The following is a 25,544-nucleotide window of genomic DNA, read 5'->3' on the forward strand; positions in this document are numbered from 1 at the left end:
AGCAGGTGGTGCTGGGAAAACTGGACAGCAACACGCAGAAGAATGAAACTAGACCACTTTCTTACACCATACACAAAAATTAACTCATAATGGCTGAAGGGCCTCAATGTGACACAGGAAACCATCAAAACCCTTGAGGAGAAAGTAGGAAAAAACCTCCTAGACCTCCACCGCAGCAATTTCCTACTCGACACATCCCCAATGGCAAGGGAAATGAAAGCAAAACTGAACTCTTGGGACCTCATCAAGATAAAAAGCTGCACTGCAAAGGAAACAATCAAGAAAACTAATAGGCAGCCTACAGAATGGGAAAAGATAGTTGCAAATGACATATCAGATAAAGGGCTAGTATCTAAAATCTACAAGGAACTCACCAAATTCCACACCCACAAAACAAATAACCCAGTGAAGAAATGGGCAGAAGACATGAACAGACACTTCTCCAAAGAGACCATTCTTAAGGACTCATGTGGCCTCACCAAGACTAACCCACTGGAAGTCATTTTCTGAATTCGCTAAAACTGAGAAAACTCCTTTTGAAGTAAGGTGGATTTGCAAGCAGAGGCCTCCCACTGTCAGATGGTAAAGGATGTCTACTCCCACTCAATTATTTTTGCTTGAGCACTGACCTCCAAGGCGCCTTAGTTACTGATATTAGGAGTGACTTGCCCCCTTATCTTAAAAATATGCTAATTGTACCTTGTGAAGGAACTTATTTTGGAATTTCTTCTTTTGTGTTTATGAGACCAAATATTACATTTCCTAAGAAACCTGTTTTTCTTCCCCTTAAGAAATCAGGCTACTGACCCTGCTCACAAAGAATTAACTTTTGCCTTTGCTATGCTTAAAAACATTGCCTTGCATTTGAATGCTAAAGATACCTTCCTTCCCCATATGATAAGCATCTAAGTCACCTACATCAATAACTATTGATAAAGATTATGCATGAGTCTTCTACCAATCTATGTTCTGGAAAATTTTTACATACCAAAGAATTTGTCATCAGAAATATTGTCTAAGGCAACTGCTACTTCTGTTTTATAGCCCATACATTTTTTTAATAAATAAAGCTGACTCTCTGGTCAGTGCAGAGATGCCTGGGATCAGAAAGAAACTCATGGCTCTCTCATTCCCTCCCACTTTCACCGACTCTCATCTTTCTTGTGCCGACACCATCCATCCTTCAGGGAACCCGGACCTGCTGGAGCTGGATTCCAGCACTAATATCCAGGGCCCAGCGCAGAGGCAGAAGAGTAAAACACAACTAGTCTCTTCATGAAAGAGGCCTCTTTGTTTATCTTAATAGTTGCAGCTGGATGGCCAGGTTTCACATTTAATATACATCTAGGGGCCAGCAGCAGTACTCTCCAGAGACTACAGTGGCCAATGGGTGTCTTCTTTATGTTCTCCCTCCAGCTTGCTCCAGGGCACTAGTATTTCTCAGAGAGGAGCCTGAGCACATATCTGCTGTCCAGATTTTTATAGCTGCTGCCTAGGGCTGGCTCTGGTGGCCAATGGGGCTTAAATTCTTGGGTCTCACAGGACTATAACAGACAAACAATTATTAACTGGCTCTCCTTCCAAGGCATAGTACTGAGTTGTCAAACAGAAATACCCATTCTTTCCATGAAGTTGGCCTATTTGCTTACCTTAAAAGCCAAAGCTTGAGAGGCAGGCTTCTAATTTAGCCTATGTCTAGAGGTGAGCTGCAAACCTCTCCAGAGACCGGGAAGGCTTGTGGGCACTATCTTCATGCTCTCCCTCTGCCCTAACCCAGGTTGCTGTTTTCTCCAGGAAAAGAGTTTATGTACACATTTGGTAACCTGGCTTTTGTGGCTGCCACTTGAAGGACATATCCCTTGATAACCTGGTTCTAGTAACTAGAAGGTTAGTGTTCACAGGTTCAATGAAATGGTAGCAAACAAAGAAAGAGTATATAACTGGCTATATTTTTAAGGCTCAGAGCACAGGAAAAGATAGAAAAATCAATTTTTATCTTTGCATACTTTAGAAGTTGCTGAGGTTCTGACTTATTAGCCTCCTTCTAGGTGCTGAGATCCTTTCCACTTCGGGACACTGATAGGTCTTGGCACACCCTCATCTAACAGAGCCACTAAAAAATTCCAGGCCTGCTTAGACACTTATAAAGGTTTTAGAGACAACCAAGAGATAGTGCAGGGTTGGATAATAAGGTTCATCTCCTACACCAGACCACAAGTTACAGGTGTGAATAATACAATAAATGAGCTGGAAAAGTTCAATAGAGGGGTTCAATAGAAGACTAGATAAAGCTAAAAAAGGACAAGCAAACTTGAAGGACAGTGGAATTTATCCAATCAGAAGAGTAAAAATAATGAAAAATGGTGAGGATTGATTAAAGGACTTATTAGACAACATCAAGTGGACCAATGTGCACTTTACAGGGGTTCCAGAAAGAGAAAAAAGAAAGAGGTAGAAAATTTATCTGGAGAAATAATGGTTGAAAACTTCCCTAACCTGGAAAATGAAGCAGATATCCAGATCCAGGAAGCCAAGAGAGTTCCAGAAGATGTATCCAAATAGACCCATGCCAAGAGACATTATAATTATCAAAAGCTAAAGACAAGGAGAAAATTTTAAAAACAGCATGATGAAAACAGCTTGTTACATATAAGAGAACCCCCACAAAACTATAAGCAGATTTTTCAGCAGAAACTTTGCAGGAAAGTGGAACAATATATTCAAAGTGCTAAAAGTAAAAAAGTGTCACCAAAAATATTCTACCCAGCAAAGTTGGCCTTTACAATTGAGAGAGAGTTAAAGAGGCTTCTAGACAATCAACACCTGAAAGAGGTCACACCACTAGACTAGCCTTAAAGGAAATGTTAAAGAGACTTAGTTAAGCTGATATGAAAGGTTTTAATTAAAGTAACAGGAAAACATATGAAAGTACAAATTAAATTGTAAAGGTAAATATATAGTTAAGTTCAGAAGAATCAAATGTAATGATGGTATGTTAATCACTTATAGATCTAGTATGAAGGCTAAAAGACAAAAATACTAACTACAATAATTTGTTAATAGACACACAAGATACAAGATGTAAATTGTGATACCAAAAACATAAAACATGGGGGGTGGGAGAATAAAAATGTAGAGCTTTAGAATATGTTTAAACTATAGGTGTTATCAACTTAAAATAGACTGGTAGAAGATGTTTTATATAAGCTTCATGGTAAACACAAAGCAAAGACTTATAGAATATACCCAAAAGATAAAGAAAAAAGAGTCTAAGTATGCCTCTACGGAAAATCTTCAAATCACAAAGGGAAAGAACAAGAGAAAAATGAGAATTACCAAAAAGCCAGAAAACAATGAACAAAATGGCAATACGCCCACACCTATAAATGGCATATCAGATAAACGGCTAGTGTCCAATATCTACAAGGAACTCACCAAACTCCACACCTGAAAAACGAATAATCCAGTGCAGAAATGGGCAGAAGACATGAATAGACACTTCTCCAAAGAGGACATCCAAATGGCCAATAGGCACATGAAATGATGCTCAGCGTCACTCATCATCAGGGAAATAAAAATCAAAACCACACTGAGATACCACCTCACATCAGTGAGAGTGGCTAAAACTAACAAATCAAGAGACTATAGATGCTGGCGAGGATGTGGAGAAATGGGCACCCTCCTACTCTGTTGGTGGGAATGTAAACTGGTGCAGCCGCTCTGGAAAACAGTGTGGAGGTTCCTCAAAAAACTATCAATAAAACTCCCCTATGACCCAGCCTTCGCACTGCTAGGGATTTACCCAAGGGATACAGAAGTGCTGATGCATAGGGCACATGTACCCTAATGTTCATAGCGGCACTTTCAATAGCCAAATCATGGAAAGAGCCTAAATGTCCATCACCTCATGAATGGATCAAGAAGATGTGGTATATATACAATGGAGTACTACATGGCAATGAGAAAGAATGAAATCTGGCCATTTGTAGCAAAATGGATGGACCTAGAGGGAGTCATGCTAAGCGAAATAAGTCAGTCAGAGAAGGAAAGATACCATGTTTTCACTGATAGGTCTAACAGGAGAAACCTAACAGAGGACCATGGGAAGGGGAAAGAGGGGGAAAGAGTTGAGGAGAGGGAGTTAGGCAAATCATGAGAGACTTCTGAATGCTGAGAACAAACTGAGGGCTGAAAAGGGAGGGGGAAGGGAGAGGGGGTGATGGTCATGGAGGGGGGCACTTGTGGGGAAGAGCACAGGTGTTATATGGAAAACAACTTGGTAATAACCTATAGTAAAAAAATAAAATTTCCCACTATCCTAGTGAAAAAAAATAAATGTAAATGGATTAAGCTCTCCAATCAAAAGCTGAATGAATAAAAAAACAAGACCCAACTATATGCTGCCTACAAGAGACTCACTTCAACTTTTAAGGATACACAGACTGAAAGTGAAGGAATTGAAAAAGATATTCCATGCAAATAGAAACCAAAAGAAAGCTGAAAGAATTACATGTATGCGCACACACACACACACACACAACACACACACACACCACATATTCTTTATCCATTCACACATCAGCAGACATTTAGGTTGTTTCCATATTTTGGCTGTTGTGAGTAATGTTGCAATAAACATGAAAGTACAGATATCTCTTCATGGTACTGATTTCATTTTCTTTGGATATATACCCAATAGTGAGACTATAGAGGTTCTATTTTTTATTTTTTTGAGGTCTTTCTCTGTGATTTTTCCATAGTGGCTCTAACAATTTACATTCCCATCAACAGTGTAGAGTTCCCTTTTCTTGCTATACTCACTAACATATGTTATCTTTTGTCTTTTTGATAATAGTCATTCTAACAAGTGTAAGGTGATTTTTCTTTGTGTTTTAGACTGAATTTCCCTGTTTTTGTGTACCTATTGACCATCTGAAGGTCTTCTTTTGGGAAATGTCTATTCAGGTCCCATTCCCATTTTTCACTCACGTATGTATGTTTGTACGTATGTACGTATGTATGTATGTATGCATTTGGTATTGGGTTGTAGGAGTTCCTTATATATTTTGGATATCAACCCTTTTATTAGATACATGGTTGTGACTATTTTCTCCCATTCTGTAGGTCGCCTTTTCACTGTTCCCTTGCCAGGCAGAAGCTTTTTAGTTTGATGCAATCCCACTTGTTTACTTCCTGCTTTTGCTGCCTGCAGTTCTTTGTCATGTCCAAAAACTTATACCTCAGGTCAATGTCAAAAAGGTTTTCCCCTGTTTTCTTCTGGCAACTTTACGGTTTGAGGTTTTACATTTAAGTATCCATCCAGAGTTTCTGTTTTTAGAAATGAAAAAGTTCTGGAGAGGGGTGGAAGTGATGATTGCACAATGTGAATGTACTTAATGCCACTGAGCTGTACACTTAAAAGCAGTTACAATGATACATTTTGCCACAAGGTTTTTTAAAAGGACAAATGAAAAAGAATTTAAGATTGGTGTTAACGTTTTGTTACACTAATGTTGTCTATCATGCCTGGTGATATTTCTTTCACTATTACTTTGAAGAATTATTTGAACATTTATATTTATAAATAGCTATATTTGTGTATTATTGTAGTTCTATTTATCCTGACTCATTCACTAGATTGATTTTTTTGAGGGAAGTAGCAACATCCCATTCTTAGTGTCAGTCAAGAAGCTAAAGTTCTAGAACTTATGCCTAGGTTTGATTAAGCATTTGAAAATATTCCATTTTTTAAAAGCCTAAATGTCCATCACCTGATGAGTGGATCAAGAAGATGTGGTATATATACACAATGAAGTACTACATGGCAATGAGAGGGAATGACATATGGCCATTTGTAGGAAAGTGGATGGACCTTGAGGGTGTCATGCTAAGCGAAATAAGTCAGGCAGAGAAGGACAGATACCATATGTTTGCACTCATAGGTCTAACAGGAATGGCGGTGATGGTGGAGGGCACTTAAGGGGAAGAGCCCTGGGTATTGTATGGAAAACAATTTGACAATAAAATATTATGAAAAAAAAAAGGGAATACAGGAGAAACCTAATGGAGGACCAGGGGGAGGGGAAAAGGGAAAGAGAGTTGGGGAGAGAGAGGGACGCAAAACTTGAGAGACTATTGAATGCTGAAAATGAACTGAGGGTTGAAGGGGAAGGGGGAGGGGGGAAAAGAGGTGGTGGTGATGGAGGAGGGCACTTGTGGGGAAGAGCACTGGGTGTTGTATGGAAACCAATTTGATAATAAACTATATTAAAAAAAGAAAATATTCCATTTTTATCTCATTGCACTGCTTCTTTCACTTAGTAGATACCAGGCATTTCTTCCTTTTTGGGGATCCTCCAGATTGATAGGTCCCAAACACCTGCATGGCTCTGATTTTCACTCAAGGTCTAGGGCCACTGGGTGGGCATGGAATTATGCCCATCATCCCACTAGGGAGTCACCCATCCACAAGCTATTAGGAAGTATCTTTCTTACTGTACACTAGATCACAGAATGTGCATGTAAGATGATCTTTCTCATGTCCGTACCTATGCCACTTCTCATTCTCAGACTCAGGATGGCATCACTTTTGCACTCATCCCCTAGTCTCTGTCAGCCTGAGTGATCACAGAGGGGTCCAAAGAATACACCATTAACCTTCCGGGTTCCTGAAAGGTTGCCTTTATTCCCATACTGATGTGCACAAAGCCTTTAGCAGGAAGTACTATGAAGGGTTAGGATAAGAAACCCTGTAACATCAGAGAACACGAACTCCAGCTTCCAGTTTTTCCCCTGTCCATCCCCTAGAGATGCGTTCTTTATGGGAAGCACTAGACCAAAATGGTTCTCCTGAGAGCCTCAATGGCCCTTCTGCACTCCTTTCTTGACCACTTCCCACTATCACCAGTCTTAGAAACAGAGATGAAAAGGAAGACTAAGGCAAGATGTGGCTATTTCTTCTGTGAGGACAGCTCAGAGGAAAATGTGCTGGATGTGGTAGAAAATATTAAAAAGGATTCTTGGGAGGATACAAGGGTAGAGGTCTTTTCAGATTCTGTTTCAGATTGAGTGATCTCTAAGGAAGAAATTGTTGGTTTATTCACCACTAGAAAAGGCAATGCAGTTTCAAAGGGAGCCTCTCTGGTAGCATTCCAGGTAGGTTCAAATGTCTTCTCGGTAGGTGCTGGTTGTCTAACATATTTGCTAGGCATCAGTGGTTTGATGGTTTCCTTGACTTGCTCCAGTTCACTGGATTTCTTCTTGGGGACTACTAAAATATGGTGAGAGCCTGGGTGTTTCTTTGTGCTCTTGGTTGAAGCTGGGTAGAGGGTTGATACAGTCCAAGGACTTTCCATAACTCGGAAGGAAGACTTTATGGGTAAATTCGTAGAGTCTTGACTCCCATGTTCATTCTGTTGGAGGTTTATATTCTGAGGATCTGAGACAGAAACAACAAAAACACAAATTCCTCAAATGTCACTTCTCCAATCTTTGCTGGTCATGTCATAAAATTATATCATCTTTAAAATGTTAGTTCCTCCTGTACCATCTCAGGTTCTCCCCGCCCCCCCCCAGTTTCCCCTTCCCCAAACTTTGTGCAGATCTTATTATGGTCTTCCAATTCAGCATGGCACTGGAGTTTAAGAGTCTATGAGATTTTAGGTCACCATCAAGCCCTGAGAAGGTAGAAAGTCACATCTGTTAAAGTTTATGCAGTCACAACCAAATCAATTTGAACAGACAATTGAATACATCCTCAATTAGGATGGGAGCTTTTTAAAGGCAGACACTTTGTTTTGCTTGCCACTACATAACGCAGTGCTCAGCAGTGTCTGTCACACAATAAGTGCTCAAAAAATAATAGAAAAATAAACAGTGGAGACTATTTCTAGTAATGAAGCTAGGAAATTAAATCTTACCAAAGACAAATTAAAAACTGGATTAACAATTAACCCAAGAAAACACCTTAAAATCATCAAAGATTTCACAATACAGTGAGGAACTGTGGGGCCAAATTCTAGAAGATACAAAGAAGTCAGTCCAGATCTCAGTTGTTTTTACCCTGAGAATGTCAATCTTGAAGAAACGGCTACACACATGAGCTTCATTTTCTGACAGCTTTCCAGGAGGAAAGGGATTCTAACTACACTTTAATTGAATTTGTAGGTCAATTCCAAGACAACTAATATCTGTGATATTGGGTTTTTTTAATTCGTAAATGTGGCATATTGGTCCATTTATTTGTCTCTTCTCTCAGTAAACTTTGGTAGCTTTCAGTGACCAACCAGATCTTTGTGAGAGCTTGCAGTGTTTTCCTTAAATTTATTCCTACTTTGTTCTTTTGGTATTGTAAATGATGCTATTTAATTTTTTCTCAAGTTTCTATTTATTGCTAATATATAAATATACAATTGATTTTTCTGTATGTTGACCTTGTATCTTGAGACACTGTTTAGCTTACTTATTAGTTCCAGTAGGTTTGTTTGTTGATATCTCAGATTTTTTATATTTTTAATTCCAGTGTAGTTAACAGTGCTATATACAATATAGTGATTTAGCAATTCCATATATTACTCAATACTCATCAAGATAAATGTACTTTTATTCCCCTTCACCTATTTCACCCACCCTCCCACCCTCCTCCCCTCTGGTAACCATCTGTTTGTTACCTAGTGTTAAGTGTCTCTTCCCACCCCCCACTTTGTTCATTTTGCTTCTTAAATTCCACACACGACTCAAACCATATGATATTTGTCTTTCTCTGACTGACTTACTTCACTTAGCATTATACTCTCTAGATCCATCTGTGTTGTTACAAATGGCGATTTCATTTTATGGCTGAATGTTACTCTATTGTACATATATAAACCATATTCTTATCCATTTATCTATTGATGGACACCTGGGTTGCTTCTATCACTTGGCTATTGTAAATAATGCTGCGATAAACATTGGGATGAATGTGTCCCTTCAAATTAGTGGTTTTGTGTTCTTTGGGTAAATACCCAGTATGCCAGTTATTGGATCATAGGGTAGTTCTATTTTTACTCTTTTGAGGAACCTCCATACTGTGTTCCACAGTGGCTATGCCAGTCTGCATTCTCACCAACAGTGCGTGAGAGTTCCTCTCTCTCCACATCCTTGCCAACACCTGCTGTTTCTTGTGTCTTGATTTTAGCTATTCTGACAAGGTGTGAGGTGATATCTCATTGTGGTTTTGATTTGCATTTCCCTTATGATGAGTAATGTTGAGCATCTTTTCATGTGTCTGTTTGCCATCTGGATGTCTTCTTTGGAGAAATGTTTATTCATGTCTTCTGCCAATTCTTAAACTGGATTATTTATTTTTGGGGGGATGTTGAGTTATATAAGTTCTTTACATGCTTTGGGTACTAACCCTCTACTCAATATGTCATTTACAAATATCTTTTCCCATTCAGTAGGTTATCTTTAGGTTTTGTTAGTTGTTTCCTTTGCAGTACAGAAGCTTTTTATTTTTCCTTCTGTTTCCCATGCTTCAGGGGACATATCCAGAAAGATGTTGCTATGCCTGATGTCAGAGAAATTACTGCCTGTGCTCTCTTGTAGGATTTTTATGGTTTCAGGTCTCACATTTAGGTCCTTAATCCATTTTGAGTTCATTTTTGTGTATGGTGTAAGAAAGTACCCCAGTTTCATTCTTTTGCATTTTTCTGTCCAGTTTTCCCAGCACTATTTGTTGAAGAGACTGTCTTTTTCTCATTGCATATTCTTTCCTTCTTTGTCAAAGATTAATTGACCATACAGTTGTGGGCTTATTTCTGGATTTTCTCTTCTGTTATGTTGATCTATGTGCCTTCTTTTTGGGTGCCAGCACCATACTTTTTTTTTATTACTACAGCTTTGAAATAGAATTTGAAGTGTGGAATTGTTATGCCTCCAGCTCTGCTTTTCACAATTGCTTTGGCTATTTGCAGTGTTTTGCGGTTGCATACAAATTCTAGAATTGCCTATTCTAGTTCTGTTAAAAATGTTGGTATTTTGATAGGTACTGCATTAAATGTATAGATTGCTTTGGATAGTATAGACATTTTAACTCTATTTGTCTTGCAATCCATGAGCATGGAACTTCTTTCCATTACTTTGTGTCATCTTCAATTTCTTTCATCAGTGTTATAGTCTTCAGAGTACAGGCCTTTTCACCTCTTTGGTTAGGCTTATTCCTAGATATCTTATTATTTTTGGTACAGTTACAAATGGGATTGTTTTCCTAATTTCTTTTCCTACTGCTTCATCGTGCAGAATGCAACACTGATTTTGTACCCTGTGACTTTACTGAATTCGTTTATCAGTTCTAACAGCTTTTTGGTGGAGTTTTTGGGTTTTCTCTATATAGTATTATGTCATCTGAAAATAGTAAAAGTTTTACTTTACCTTACTGATTTAGATGCCTTTATTTCTTTTTGCAGTCTTATTTCTATGGCTAGGACTTCCAGTACATTGTTGACAATAAAGTGGTGACAATAGACATACTTAACTTGTTCTTCACCTTAGGGAGAAAAGCTCTCAGTTTTTCCCCATTAAGGATGATGTTAGCTGTGGGTTCTCCACAAAAGCTGTGGCCTTTATTATGTTCAGGTATATTCTCTCTAAACCTACTTCGTTGGGTTTGTTTTTTTTTACATGAATGGCTGTTGTACTTTGTCACATCCTTTTTCTGCATCTATTGAAAGGATCAGATGGTTGTCATCCTCTTTGTGATGTGATGTATCACACGGATTGACTTGCGAATACTGAACTACCCTTGCAACTCAGAAATAAATCCTACTTGGTTGTGGTGAATGATTTTAAAAAATATATTGTTGGATTCAGTTTGCTACTACTTTGTTGAGGTTTTTACATCTGTGCTTATCAGGGATATATTGGCCTGTAGTTTTCTTTTTTAGTTTTGTTGTTGTTGTTTTGGGGTGTGTGTGTGCATGCATGTGTGTGTTTATCTGGTTTTGGTATCAGGGTAATGCTGGATTCATAGAATGAATTTGGAAAATTTCCTTTCTCTTAAATTTTCTGGAATAGTCTGAGAAGATTAGGTGTTACGTCTTCTTTAAATGTTTGGTAGAATTCACCTGTATAGTCATCTGGTTCTGGACTTTTGTTTGCTGGGAGTTTTTAAAATTACTTATTCAATTTCATTGCTGGTAACTGGTCTGTTCAAAATTTCCATTTCTTCTTGCTTTGGTTGTGATGGGTTATATGTTTCTAAGAATTTATCCTTTTCTTCTAGGTTGTCCAGTTTTTTTTAATATATTTCTTATAATATTCTCTTACAATCATTTATATTTCTGTGGTGTTGGTTATTTATTTCATTTATGATTTTGAGTCCTCTTTCTCTCTCTCTCTCTCTCTCTCTCTCTCTCTCTCTCTCTCCCTTTTTTAAATGAGTCTGACTAGAGGCTTGTCAATTTTGTTGATCTTTTCAAAGAAACTGCTCCTGGCTTCATTGATATGTTCTACAGGTTTTTTCAGTTTCTATACCATTTATTACTGTGTAATCTTCATTATTTCCTTCTCTCTGCTGGTTTTGGGTTTTGTTTGTTGTTTGTTTATTGTTAGTTGTTGTTCTTCTAGCTCCTTTAGGTGTAAGGTTAGGTTGTCTGTTGGGGATTTTTCTTCTTAAGGTAGTAGGCTTGTATTGCTCTAAACCTCTTAGAACCACTTTTGCTGCATCCCAAAGATTTTGGATTATTATGTTTTTATTTTCATTTGTCTCCATGTATTTTTTTATTTCCTCTTTGAATTATTGCTTGATTTATTTATTAGCATATTATTGAACCTCCATCTATTTGTATTCTTTCCAGATTTTTTTTCCTTGTGGTTGCTTTCTAGTTTCATCATGTTGTGGTCAGAAAAGAAGAGTGGCATGGAATGTAGCCCTGGCTTCGGGAGTAGAACCCAGTGCTTCATCTCTTCCATATGATATCCAATGTTCATCTTGAAAGTGCCCTCCTTAATGTCCATCACCCATTTAACCTACCCCCTCCAGCAACACTTTCCAGCAATCCTGTTTGCTCTCTTTTTTTAAGAGTCTCTTATGGTTTGCCTTCCTGTTTCTTCTTTCAATTTTATTTTTCCTTCCTTTCCCCATGTTCTTCTGTTGAGTTTCTCAAATTCTACATATGTCCATCTCCTAACTTTCAATCTACGCGTGTCTTTAGGTCTGAAGCGAATCTCTTGTAGTCAGTATATAGATAGGCCTTTCTTACTCTATCCATTCCATTAAACTATGTCTTTTGTTTGGAGCATTCAGTCCATTTACATTCAACATAATTATTGATAGGGATAGATTATTGCCATTTTGTTATTTGTTGTATGTTGTTGTGAGTCTTCTCTGATTCTTCACTTGCCCTCTTCTCTTACCATAGTTGGCTTTATTTAGTGATATACCTGGACTCCTTTCTTTTAATTTTTTGCCTATTACTTGTTTTTCATTTGTTGTTCCCATTAGAAGTGTACATAATATCTTCTGCTTAAGTTCATGGTCACTTAAGTTTGACCCATTCTTTACTCCTCTCCTCCCTGTTTCAGTTATATGGTATAATACTTCACATCATTTCATTTTGTGAGTCCCCTGACTTTTATAGAAATACTTATTTTTATTGTTTTTGTGTTTTCTATTAACTTTTACTAATGGTCTTGCCTTTCCATTCAAAGAGTTCCCTTTAACAGTTCTTGTATGGCTGGTTTAGTGGTTGTAAACTCCTTTAACTTTTGTGTCTGTGAAATTCACTATCTCTTCTATTTTGAATGACAGCTTTGCTGGATACAGTATTCTTGGCGGCAGATTTTTCCCTTTCAGCACTTTAAATGTGTTATACCATTCCCTTCTGACCTGCAGAGTTTCTGGTGAAAAACCCATTGACAGCTTTAAGGGGTTTCCCTTCTATGTAGCTGTTTTCTCTTGCTTTTAAAATTCTTTGTCACTGCTTTTTGCCATTGTTAATTACTATGTGTCTTGTGGACCTCCTTGGGTTTATTTTTGTTGGAAGATCTCTGTACCTTCTGGATCTGAGTTTTCTTCCCCGAATTCAGAAAGTTTTCAGCTATTATTTCTCCAAATAAATTTTCTGCTCCTTTTTCTCTTCTTTGAGATCCCTACAATACAAATGTTATTACGCTTGATGGAGTCACTGACTTCCTAAGTCTATTCTCATTTGGCATAATATTTTTCTCTTATCTGTTCAGCTTGATTACTTTCTACTACTCTATCATCTAGGTCACTGATCTATTCTGCTGCTGCTTCTAGACTACTATATATTTCATCATTTATTTTTTTTAATGTTTATCTTTGAAAGAGACAGAGCTGAGCAGGGGAGGTGCAGAGAGAGGGAGATACAGAATCTGAAGCAGGCTCCAGAGTCCAAGCTGTCAGCACAGAGTCTAACGTGGGGCTCGAACCCACAAACTGTGAGATCATGACTTGAGCCAAAGTCAGATGCTTAACTGACTGAGCCACCCAGGTGACCCACAGTTTATTTTTAATTTCAATTATTGTGTTATCTCTGATTGGTTCTTTTTTAAATCTCTTTGTTAGGGGTCTTACTGATGTCCTCCACTCTTTTCTCAAGTCTATTGAGTATCTTTATGATCATTGCTTTAAATTCTCTATCAGGTATATTACTTATCTCCATTTACCTTAGGTCTTTTGCTGTGATTTTGTCCTACTCTTTTATTTAAAACATTTCCCTCAGCCTCATTTTGTCTAACTCTCTGTGTCCATTTTTCTTTTTCTTTTTTTTGTCTTTAATCTTTTTAAAAAATATAATTTATTTTCTAGTTGTGTCTATTCTTCTGTTAGTAAAGTCAGCTATGTCTCTTGGTCTTTACAGTAGTGGGTGGGGTACACAATTTAACAAGGTGGCGCTGGTCCTCTTCCACAGGGGAAGCATAGCCATCACATAAATAGAACCCAGCTAGGGCCGCTCCACAAAGCATATGTGGGCTGGATGCACAGTTTTAACAAGGTGTGCCAGTCACCTATGGGAGATCACCAGCCTCCAGTGGATGTAGGCCCTACTAAGTGTACAGTTGGGAGATATGTTGGCAAGGTTTGTGCTGGTCTTCTGGGGGAGGGGAACCACAACATCAGGACTGAGGCAACCCTGGCTTGAGGGTATGGGGCACAGTAGAAGATAGGTAGTGAATGCTGGTGCCAAATTGGTCGTAAAGGTGGCCATGAGTTCATGCTAGGTGGGGGCAAGGGAGGGAGATAATGCTTGCCAGATCCTTTGTTCCTGGAGAAGTCCCTTAGTGAACTCTGAGATTAGTAAATAACATTCTCTCCTCCATGACCCAGGTGTTTTTCAAACTGCTGCTTCTATGCTGTATCTCTGTGGGCTGTGTCCCTCTAAGGGTGGGAACTCAGCTTCCTATTGTCCTCCTGGCTCTCCTAGAGTCAAGCCTGCTGATTTTTAAAGTCCCAGGCTTTAAGTCTCACTGGTTATAAGAACTCATGAAGTCCAGCCCTCTGGTCTTCAACACCAAATATTATGGGGATTCATCTTCCCTTTCCAGGCTTCTGGGTGTAGTAGTCTGTTTTTTCTCCCCTCTCCACACCCATAGCTCCCTCCTTTTGGTGGTCAAACCCATGTAAATTGCACCATGTCTTTGCCTTTCTTACCTTCTTTAATGTGGCCTCTTCTCTAAATTTAGTTGTGGAGTTTGTTCTGGCAGTCTTTGAAATATTTTCTGCATTATTTACAGTGACATGAGTGCTAACTAGTTGTATCCATGGAACAAGGTGACTTTAGGGTCCTCCTACTCCATTGTCCTGGGAAGTCTAAAATTTTTTAATGTAATTAATCTGCAAATGAGGTTTCTGGGTTTTTTTTTTAATTTCTTCCTTTATGCCTGTTATTTATCTTGCTAAACTGGCTAGGATTTCTACAATGCTGACCAGAAGTGGTGAGAGCAGATATCCTTGCATTATTTCTGATTTTAGAGGGAAAACTTTCATTGTTTCACCATTAAAAATGATATTGGCTATAGGTTTTTTGTAAATGTTTCTTTTTATTAGATTGAGGAAGTTTAATTCTACTAATTTTCCCATAGCTTTTTTTAAATCACAAATGGGTGCTGACTTTTGTCAAATATACTATTTCTACTTTATTAATTCAGTGGATTATATTAATTTTCAAATGAGATATCTATCCTGTACAACTGGGATAAACCCTACTTACTCATGATGTATTATCCTTTTCCTATATGATGGATTCAACTTGCTAATATTTTGCTCAGGATTTTTAGGTCTAAGTTCATAATGATATTGGTATATAAATTTAGTTATTGTAATATCTTTCTCAAGTTTTATATTAGGGTATTGATGGCCTCAAAAAATCTGCTGGGTAGTGTTCCTTTCTCTTCTGTTTTTCTGAATTGGTATAAAATTAAGATTACTTAATATTTGATTAACCAGTGAAAGTTCTCTGGACCTGGACTTTTCTTTTTGGTGAGGTTTTTGGGATATGCAGTTGATTCTGATAGTGAGTAATTAAAAATTGCTGTTTCTTCTTCTTTTAGTTCTGGTAAGCTATATATTTCAAGGGATTTCTCCAATTTTCTTGAGTTGTAAATTTTAAGGGCATAAAAATGTTCCTAATTTTCCTTTTTATGTCTAGGATATGGACAGATAATCCATTTTTTCACTCATCATATCAGCAATCAATCTCTCTCTCTTCTTTTCCCTCCTTCTCTCATCTTGCTAAGGATTTATCAATTTTATTAATCTTTTCAAAAAATTAACTTTTTACTTTTTTATTTTCTCTATTTTGTGCATATCTTCTATTTTATTGATTTCTGCTATCTTTATTATTTCCTTCATTTTACTTGGGGATAAATGTATTCTTCTTTTTCTAAATTCTTGAGGTAGAAAGCTCATCAATATTAAGCCTTTCTTCCTTCTAAAATTTAAGGTTACAAACTTCAAAGTCCTGCCTTAGCTTTACCCCACAAATTTCATTGTTGTATATGCATTATCCTTTAGTTTAAAATATTTTCTAATTTCTCTTGTGATTTATCCCTTGATAAATCAACTGGATATTTAGAAATACATTAATTTTCAACATTTAGAGACTTATCAAGGTATTTTATTAAGGTTCATTTCTAATTTAGTTTTGTTGTGGTCACAGAGCACACTTTAAGATTTCAGTCTTCTTAAATTTATTTGAGACTTATTTTATTTCTTGTCATATGGCCTACTTTGGCAATATGCCACATACATTTCAAAATATTATATAGTCTGCAGTTGTGTATGTTTTGTGTCAGTTAGGTCCAGGTGGCTGAAAGTATTGTTCAGACTTCAACAGCCTTTCTGATTTTATTTTTTGTGTTTCATTGTTCTTGCAGGGACTGAAAGAGGAATGTTAAAATGAGCAAACATTATTTGTCTCAGTTTTTGTTTCATGTGTTAAGTTTATACAGAGCTCTAATTATAATGCCTTCTTGATATACTGACAAAATTATGAAATCTTTGTTTCCAGTAATGCTGCATGTTTTGAAGTCTATTTTTTAAGATATTATATCTTAATGGCTTATTGTTTTTTCATGCCATATCTTCCAATCCTTTCACTTTTATTCTTTTGTTGTCTTTCTATTTAAATATTTCTTTCATAGACAATGTATGGTTAGGTCCTGCTTTTTTCTATCCAGTCTGACAATCTCTACTTTGATTTGAGTACTTGCTCCTTTTATATTTGACATAATTAATAAATGGTTGGATATGAATATCAGGTTTTCTGTTTGTTTTGTCTGTTGTTTTACTTCCTTTGGTCTCTTCTTCCTGAATCTATCTGTTACAAGATATTCTCCTACTGGTTTTGAGTAAGTAAGCTGCCATGTGGTGAGCAGGCCATATGGCTGGGACCTGAAGGTAGACTCTAGGAGCTCAGAGCAAACCCTGCCAACAGTGATCAAGGAAACAGCAACAACTTCTCTTCTATGGCCTACATTTCAGTAAGGAATTAAATTCTTCCAACAAGTAGTTTCAGATGAGATTACAGTCTAGGCTGACACCTTGATTTTAACCTGGTGAAACTCTTAAGTGGAAGACCCTACTAATCCTCTACTTAAATGAAGTAAAAGGTTTACATCAACTTGTTACACAGCAATAAAAAACTAATACATACAGAAATAGAATCTACTCAAGAGGAAGCAGAGAAATTAAATAGACTAAAAATAACAATAAACAGAGTCTCAGCAACCAATGAGATAATATTAATCTTTCTCATATCTGTGTAATTGGAATCTCAGAAGGGGGTAGGAGCAAGAAAATATTTGAAAAACCAGAGACTGAAAATTTATCCAATTTGTTGAAAATTATACGGACTAAAAGCTCAGCAAACACCAACCAGGATAAACAAACACAAACTCATAGACACCCACCAAAATAAACCATAATCAAAATATTGAAAAACCACTAAAAAGGGAACAATTTTAAAAAGCAGCTAGAGAAACAGGACATATTACAAGTAGAGGAACAAAGATAAAATGGAAGACTTTTTTTTTCCTGCAAAACCTTTCATAAGAAACTATATGAGGCAGAAGACAAAGGAATGACTTCTTTACAGTGTTGAAAATACATCCTCCAGCTAGAAAGATGAATGCCTTATGGTGGCAGCAGTACATGCCATCCTGGAGGTTATTGTAATGCAAGATGTGACACTGTACTTAGTGTCTGAGGTTCTATTCTCTTCAGCCCCAATGGATCTGGATGTGATTTTAGCTTCATTCTTCCCTGTTCCGTCCCCGATTCTAAACTTGGTCCTGTACCTTCTAGGTGTCTCTTAGAGGCACTCAAAAAGCCTTTCAACACATTTTCTTTCTGCTTAGATCAGGCAAAACTGGTTTCTGAAAAGACAACTAAAAACTCTTTTTAAAAAAAAGCTTCCTTGTTCATGCATAGGAGCACATGTACCCCAATGTTCATAACAGCACTGTCAACAATAGCCAAAACATGGAAAGAGCCTAAATGTCCATCACCTGATGAATGGATCAAGAAGATGTGGTATATATATATATACATACATACATATACACAATGGAGTACTACATGGCAATGAGAAAGAATGAAATATGGCCATTTGTAGCAATGTGGATGGACCTCAAGGGTGTCATGCTAAGCAAAATAAGTCAGGCAGAGAAGGACAGATACCGTATGTTTGCACTCATAGGTCTAACAGGAGAACAGGAGAAACCTAATGGAGGACCAGGGGTAGGGGAAGAGGGAAAGAGAGTTGGGGAGAGAGAGGGATGCAAAACTTGAGAGATTATTAAATACTGAAAACGAACCGAGGGTTGAAGGGGAAAGGGGAGGGGGGAAAAGAGGTGGTGGTGATGGAGGAGGGCACTTGTGGGGAAGAGCACTGGGTGTTGTATGGAAACCAATTTGACAATAAACTATTTTTAAAAAAACTTCTTAATTTATGTTCTATTCAGCTTATTTTCTTATTATCATTTCAACATGGTAGGTAGCTGGGGTCAAGTTAATGAAGTACTTTTTCCTTTATCCGTATTTATACATTCTTTGAATTTTCCTTCAAAATTTTCTCTCCCATCCATATGTTCATCATCATTTCTATGTTTTGTTTTGTTTCCAATTCTTGGCTCTATTACCATTACAGGCTACATCTTGGGATCCTCAAGTTCACATGTGGAAACTCCAACTCCCAATACCTCAGAATTGGACTATACTTGGAAACAGGGCCTTTAAAGAAGTGATTAAAATGAGGCCTAATCTAACCTTATTGGAGAAAAGAAAATATGAACACATGGAGAGGCACTGGGTGTATATGTATGTGTGCACAGAGGAAAGGCTATACCAGATACAGCAGGAAGATGGCCACCTACAAGCCAATAAGAGAGGCCTCAGAAGACACCAAACATGCTGACACATTGATCTTGGAATTTTAGACTCTAGAACTGAGAATATAAATTTCTGTTGTATAAGCCATCCAAATTGTGGTATTCGGTTATAGCAGTCCTAGTTTACTAATACAACTACTAAAAATCATAAGGTAGCTAGAATAAAGCCTTCAGATTTCTTAACAGCCAGGAGAGTAACCTTAAAATCCATATAACTCAAGAGTTACTTGAGATCTTTCTGAGATCTGAGAGATGTGAGTGAATTTAGTTTGCTCCTTCAGTTTCACAGTATTAAAGATGACTGTCCTCTACTTAATTTATTCAGATTTCTGAACTTAGTTTTTCATGGTCCCTATGGATCCATTCCTTCAACTCTTAAGTATTCTATCAGTTCAACCCTCTGCCAGCTGGTACATGGCACCTCAAGATCTTCACCACTATCCACAAGAAATCAAATTAATTCATGATTCTGTGACTGTACCAACTTTATCTAAGGCTCCAGGACTATGGAAGAAAACTGTATCATGTATTGCATAGTCCTTTGACTCCAATGGGCTTTTCCTCTGACACTGCACTGGCTTCCCAACCAGTTACTCACTGTGTTATTATCCCCACAACCTCCTAAAAAATAAAATCTAGATTCCCTTCCCCTTACTGGGCCAATCTCACTTCCTTGTTCCCTGAGTTATTCTGATACACAGAAATCTAAGCATACTGCTCCCTTGTTCGAAGCTCATTTGCCATCCCTTGATTGTTTATATGCAGAGCCTAGACTCTAGTCTAGTTTTTCAGGATATCTGCAGTTTTCTCCCTCCACCCTCCGACATACATCACCCACAACTGAAGCCCCAGAAAGCACATTCAGCTCTCACTGGCAAGGCAGCTACTCTGGTAGGTGGACCTTGGTGCCTGGCCCAATGGTGTCGACTAATCTACTTTTGCCTCCTTCCTCATTGTTCTTTGGGGGTCAGCCCTCCTCTCTCTTGGGTCACCTCCACAGACAGCTTTCAGTTATCTTCAGCCCTTCTCAGAATGCCTCACACAAAGCGGGTACTCAATACTGTGTGATGAGTTAATATATGAACAAGTGAACTAATAAACACCCATGCTCAAAATCTTCCAAGAGGTCTCACTGCCAAAGGATAAAGTCCAAAATGAAGCCTGATGTCAAGGTCTTTCCAGCCTACATTTCCCGACTTGCCCTGGCCCCCACCTCCCACTTTGCTCAGACTCTCTCCACTCTTGTCAGAAACATGAAAAGCAGGCCCCATATCCTGGAGTTAAGAATAATGGGTAAGGATGAAGAGATAGGTGAAGACCAGGCCTCTGACTTTACCTTTGTGAATGTTGATATTATTGAACATTTCTTTTTTGTGCTCTCTCCACCTGGAAGAAAAGAGACCACCCATGAGCCTCACATGCCTCTTCCCAAAAAGACAATAATCCAAGGCAATGGCCAGAAAAGAAGCATTATTCAGTCAAATTCTCACTTAAGTACAGGGTTTACAATTTCCTCTTTAAAGGATAACTCACAAATGAAGGAGTGATGGGCGTGATGAGGTCAAACAACTGTAGACTCCTCTAACTAAAATTCTTCTACCTGGATGTTCCCTTTTCCACCTTGAATCTTGCAATCCTGTAGCATTTGCCTTGCAAGGATTCTCAAATGTCATCTTGGACAGATAGTAAGACTATAGCCTAGAAAGAAGCAGCTAAAACCCAGGCTTCCCAGTCTGTGAAATTGCTTTGTTTCATGGAAGGGTACAAGTTGAGGCACTTGTTCTGTATGACCTTCAACCCTTGTCCTTTTCTAAATGGTCCACAATGAATCTGTAGTAACAGGATTTGATTAGGCTTTAGTGGGAGTCCATATTCTTAGAATATTGTCCCATGTCAGGTGTGAGCATGAGAAGAAATGAGAGGTTCAAATTATAAACCCTGTCTTCCTGAGAGCCTGCCATGTGGGATTATAGGAAGAGTCTGTATGTTTTTTATATTTTTTCTGAACTTTCCATAGAACCACTTATACTTTATCTTGGGAAAAATTCATTTAAAATAGCAAATACAGGCTTACCAATGAAAATAAAATATGGCAACAATGAGAACTGCAGAAACACTATCCATGAGGAGCCACATGAACATATAGTAACCTGGTGTCTGCAAAACAGAAAACAAAACCAGTTTAAAAACTACAGTTGGAAAGGATTTTAGATCATATGAGCCAAGTCCTGTGCTCTGCTGCCAGGGCGTGGGGAAGAGCGGGGCCGAGGGGGTGGGGCGCAGAGCAGGTGAAGGAACTTTGACTGATATGGTGGTCTCAAACACACAGAGAACCTGCTGATATATTAACAATCACCACTTACATGTGCAGGGGACTCTACAAGGGACAAAGCACTTCATCCTCTTTATCTCCCTTAACCCTCAAAGACAGAGGCGTCCCAGAGAAGTCACATAGCAAGACTACTCTGGACCTAGGTCTACAGCCCAAGTCTCTTAACTTCTACCACTCTGTGTTTCATAGTACTGCTTCCCAAATCTGGCTGCACATCCAAGTATACCTGAGCAGCTTTTAGCAATACAGGGTCCTAGGTCTCACTGCATACCTCAGGAACTAGAATTTCTGCATTTTCATCCGCTTCTCAGATGATGCTGAAGCAACTGGACTGTGAGCCAGATTCTAGGAATTTTTGTTCTAAATCATCATGCTTCAAGTAAGTATATTAAAATTATAACCCATCCCCCCCCCACACACACATTTAGCTAACATGCCTTCTCCACGCTCTTTGCCTGAATCACTCATTACCCAGAGTACCAACTCCTGGGGCCTCTTGTGTGAGTTTTGTAATTCCCTGAGTTGATCCTCCCTTTCCAACTCCACTGTTCCCTCTCCAATTTTACGCGATGCCATTAGGACTGGCATTTGTTTTCTTAAGCCATTCCTAACCTTATCCCAAGGTCTTTTTGTGGACTGAATAATAACATCAATAATCATGACAACACTAATGGTCATGATGACAACTAACAATTAGCTGGCATCATAAGAGCTAAGGAAGTATTCTAAGCACTTGAAGGGTGTTTTCACACTTCATCCTCACAACAGCCACTAAGCAGGTATAGCAGAAGCTCTTAACCAACTTCTACTAAACCCAACTCTTAAATCACCTCTGGGAAATAGTGACTGATAGCTTGGCCTGCTACTGATTGCCCACCAGCTGAGCTGTCCATTTACTAAGAACTAGTCATTCTTGGGGTGTCTGGGTGGCTCAGTTGGTTAAGTGTCCAACTCTTGATTTTGGCTTAGGTCATGATCTCACAGTTCATGGGAGTGAGCCCCACATCCAGCTCTGCTACCTCTCCCTCTCTGCCCCTACCCTGCTTGTTCATTCTTGTTCTCATCCTCTCTCTCCCTCCCTCTCAAAATAAACAAACCTTGAAAAAATCTTTAAAAAGAATCAGTCATTCTTTCTCCCTAAATGGCTTAGAACAGTTGAACTTGTTACAAATGTGCAGTGTAATCTAAGTGAAAAAGAAGTATGTCATTTTCAAGAAAACTAAGCCAATGCTTTGAAAATCTCAATGCAAAAAGAACAGGTCACTAAAAAATAAACTGCAATTGAATGAGGTGTGAGTAGACCTGTGAGAGACTAGGGTAAGAAGATTATGAAAATCTGGGGTAAATCCCTCATTCACACCGTTTCTCTCAATGACTTTATGTTCTACTTCTGCTTTAAAGAAACAAAACTTAGAGATCATGCCTGGTTCATTTGGCTGCTTAAATAAGCAAGTGAATACAGGCTTCAATCAGCTGAAGTAACCTCAAGAAATTAAAGTGTGTGAGGTATGTATGTGATAAATTGTTTATTAAAATGACTACAATGTTCCTCTCCAAATGCAGGTCTGTATGCAATGTGATTTTGCTGTTCCTCCCCATTACGAAATGAAGTCTATTTCTCCACTATTTCACCTTGAATCTCGACTTTGGCCATGTAATTTTCTTTGGCCAATGGAACATTAGCAAAAATCACACCTAAAAAACCCTGAAAACTTCATGTGGATTAGGGCTTGACCTCTCATGCTGCTGGGAACCCACTGCCTCCAGGTGAACATGCTCCAGCTGGCCTCCTTGAGGATGACTGACGGCGTGGAGAGGGACAGCCATCCCGGGAAGGACCCGACATATATGAATGCGCTCATCCTAGACCACGCTGGCTCAGACCGGAGGACCACTGAGCTATCATAAAGAATATGACAAATAAATATGTGTTTGAGGCATTACATTTTAGGTGTCTCTTTTTTAAGTAGTAAAGGCTAACTGACTGTGAATAGACAGATATTTATGATTTCCCACTTTAACTTTTTCAATTAATACACCAATGATCAGAGTGTGGTGGATAAAAATACTTCTGCTGTACTATCATTATCCCTAATTTACTAATAAACAAACTGACACACAGACATGTTAACTAACATTTCCAAACTCACACAGTAAGTGGTAGAGCCAAGATTTGAATCTGCATATTCTAACTTGAGGGAGCTGCTTGGGAAAGCCCTTGGGATCCTGACCCCATTTTCCTGAATAAAGAGGCATAGGGTCCCTTAAAAAAGAAAGCCACGCATAGGAGAAAGCTTTAAAAAAATGAAAAAACTTTATATCCTTTTATAGCTTTTAAATTTTCAATTTACTATCAATTCAAATAGCATCAATTCAAGTATTAAAATAAGCTTTATTTAATAAAACTCATTTAATATATACAAAAGGACAGCTTTGAAACATTACTGACTGAGGTATGGATAGAATTATGGAGGGGTGTGTTGCTTTCTAACTTATGTATTTCTGTAATGATTAAATTTCATAAAATAAACAGGTTTACTTTGTAATCAAAAAAGAAAATGCTAGAAAAATACACAGTACACATATGAAGGAAATTATACAAAGATGGGTGAGTAAGTAGCAAGTCTTCACCTATGCCAAGCGACCTGCCATCCAAGGTTTTCTTCAGGGTCATCTCCAGAAAACTGCCCAAGCCACCAAGAAAGTGTCAGTAATTTTATACTACTACCAGAGGGCCTCAATGCAGATTACGGCCCTATGAGATCGTGACCTTGACCCTGATCCCCTTTCTCCTGGTCACGACCCTAAGCAGGGGCTAGTGAGGCTGGAGGTATGGAGAAGGCAACATGAAATATTTTTGCTCCTCAATTAGGCTTCTGTGCCTAAAGGTTTACCTTTTAAGGCAACTTGAAGTCTAGGTTTTTACTCTCAACTTACACTTTTATTCTGAATTGAGGCTTTTTGGTGACTGGAAGTAAAATTTTAAAATGACCTAATAGTAATAGAAAAGTTACGGGGCCTGTGTCAGAGTTCATTCGGGAGCAGGAAAAGCCCACCTCACAGAGCAGTTTGAAGAGTCAATGAAGAGGAATTAAGCTGTTTTCTGTTGTACACTGTTGGGTTCCACTCAGTCAACACACGCTACACAGATAAGAGAAACAAGCTGGGCAGCAGCTAACTGGCCGGCCAGGGCTGTTTCCACAGATAGTGAGCGACAGGATTTAGCTGGGATTGTAACCCAGGTACTCGGGTCCCCGAGCCTCTGGCAATAAGCAGGGCTCGGAGCAGCAATCAAGCTAGCCGGCTGGACACTGGTTCTCCTTTTCAGAAGGACTTTGTTTAGGACACACAGGTTTCTCCGACAGCCCCTGTCACTATCATTGCCTCTAGCCAGGTGCGGCTCCAGTAACGAAAGTCTGGAGTCAGACCTTATTTTGAATCTTGCATCATGCAACCATGTCCTAGAATCTTAATGTCTGCAAACTTCAGTTTCTTCGTAGGGAAAATGAAAGGGAGTAACTTAGAGGGTCAAGTTACATACTGCATGAAAAACGCACTGTGAAGATTCAGTAGACAGCAATTATTATAACAATATTAATTTCTCTCTGCAAATCACAGAAGGATCTGAGTGAGAGAATGGAGAATGCCTCATCTCCAATATCACAGAAGTTTCTGTTTTTAAGTAGCTCCCCAGGACTCTGTACAGTGGACAATGTAGGTGTGGGGTAAGGGACTTAGACTCCCACTGTGTCAAACTTGGAAAAACAATCTGGACAACGAGCTCACCATGAAGAAGTAAGGGTGATTTAGCTGACTCAGGATCTGAATGTTGTCTGTGGTCACTGAGTGAATCCTGGAGCACCAGGCCAGTGAATAGAGCCAAGGCTCATTGACGATGTATAAATTGATGTTGATGTTAGCTGCTTTATAATCTCTGGAATACAAATAGAACCCACAGTGATTTAGACTTAATCTAGACTTAATCTCACTTTCCTCATCTGAAAGGGTAACAGCCACCATGTTTGTGAGAGGTGGTTACTTAAATCACTAGTAACCACAGCTGGTCCTGTGGCAACTTACGACATGCTACGCAGAATGGGTTCATGTTGCAGTGAGGTAGAGGACTGGATTTACTACCCCTGCTCCTATACCAACAATGGTGTACTAGTAAATTGGATATACTTAGGGGAAAAAAGAAAATGTAGGGGAAAAAAAGAAAGCACTATTTGTAGCACTTGCCAATTTCCATGGTGTAAATCTTCCTGCTATAGTCCATTTCAAGCTAACACTAGTAAAACAGGTTTGCGAAGTTTGTAAC

General features: G+C 38.5%; 1 protein-coding gene across 1 annotated transcript in view; it reads right to left on the reverse strand.

Annotated features, from left to right (window-relative positions):
- Nucleotides 1-6,665: 6,665 nt before the first annotated feature.
- GDPD4 (glycerophosphodiester phosphodiesterase domain containing 4) overlaps nt 6,666-25,544 on the reverse strand; it is a 104,166-nt gene continuing 85,287 nt past the window's right edge. The window contains exons 14-17 of the mRNA XM_029957242.1: nt 25,013-25,160; nt 20,969-21,051; nt 20,231-20,280; nt 6,666-7,438 (exon numbers count right to left, since the gene is read on the reverse strand). Of these exons, the coding sequence (XP_029813102.1) occupies nt 6,951-7,438; nt 20,231-20,280; nt 20,969-21,051; nt 25,013-25,160 (769 nt within the window). The 3' untranslated portion in view covers nt 6,666-6,950. The remainder of the gene's footprint in view (nt 7,439-20,230; nt 20,281-20,968; nt 21,052-25,012; nt 25,161-25,544) is intronic.

This window comes from Suricata suricatta, chromosome 11 (genome assembly GCF_006229205.1).
Source record: "Suricata suricatta isolate VVHF042 chromosome 11, meerkat_22Aug2017_6uvM2_HiC, whole genome shotgun sequence".
Lineage (NCBI taxonomy): Eukaryota > Metazoa > Chordata > Mammalia > Carnivora > Herpestidae > Suricata > Suricata suricatta.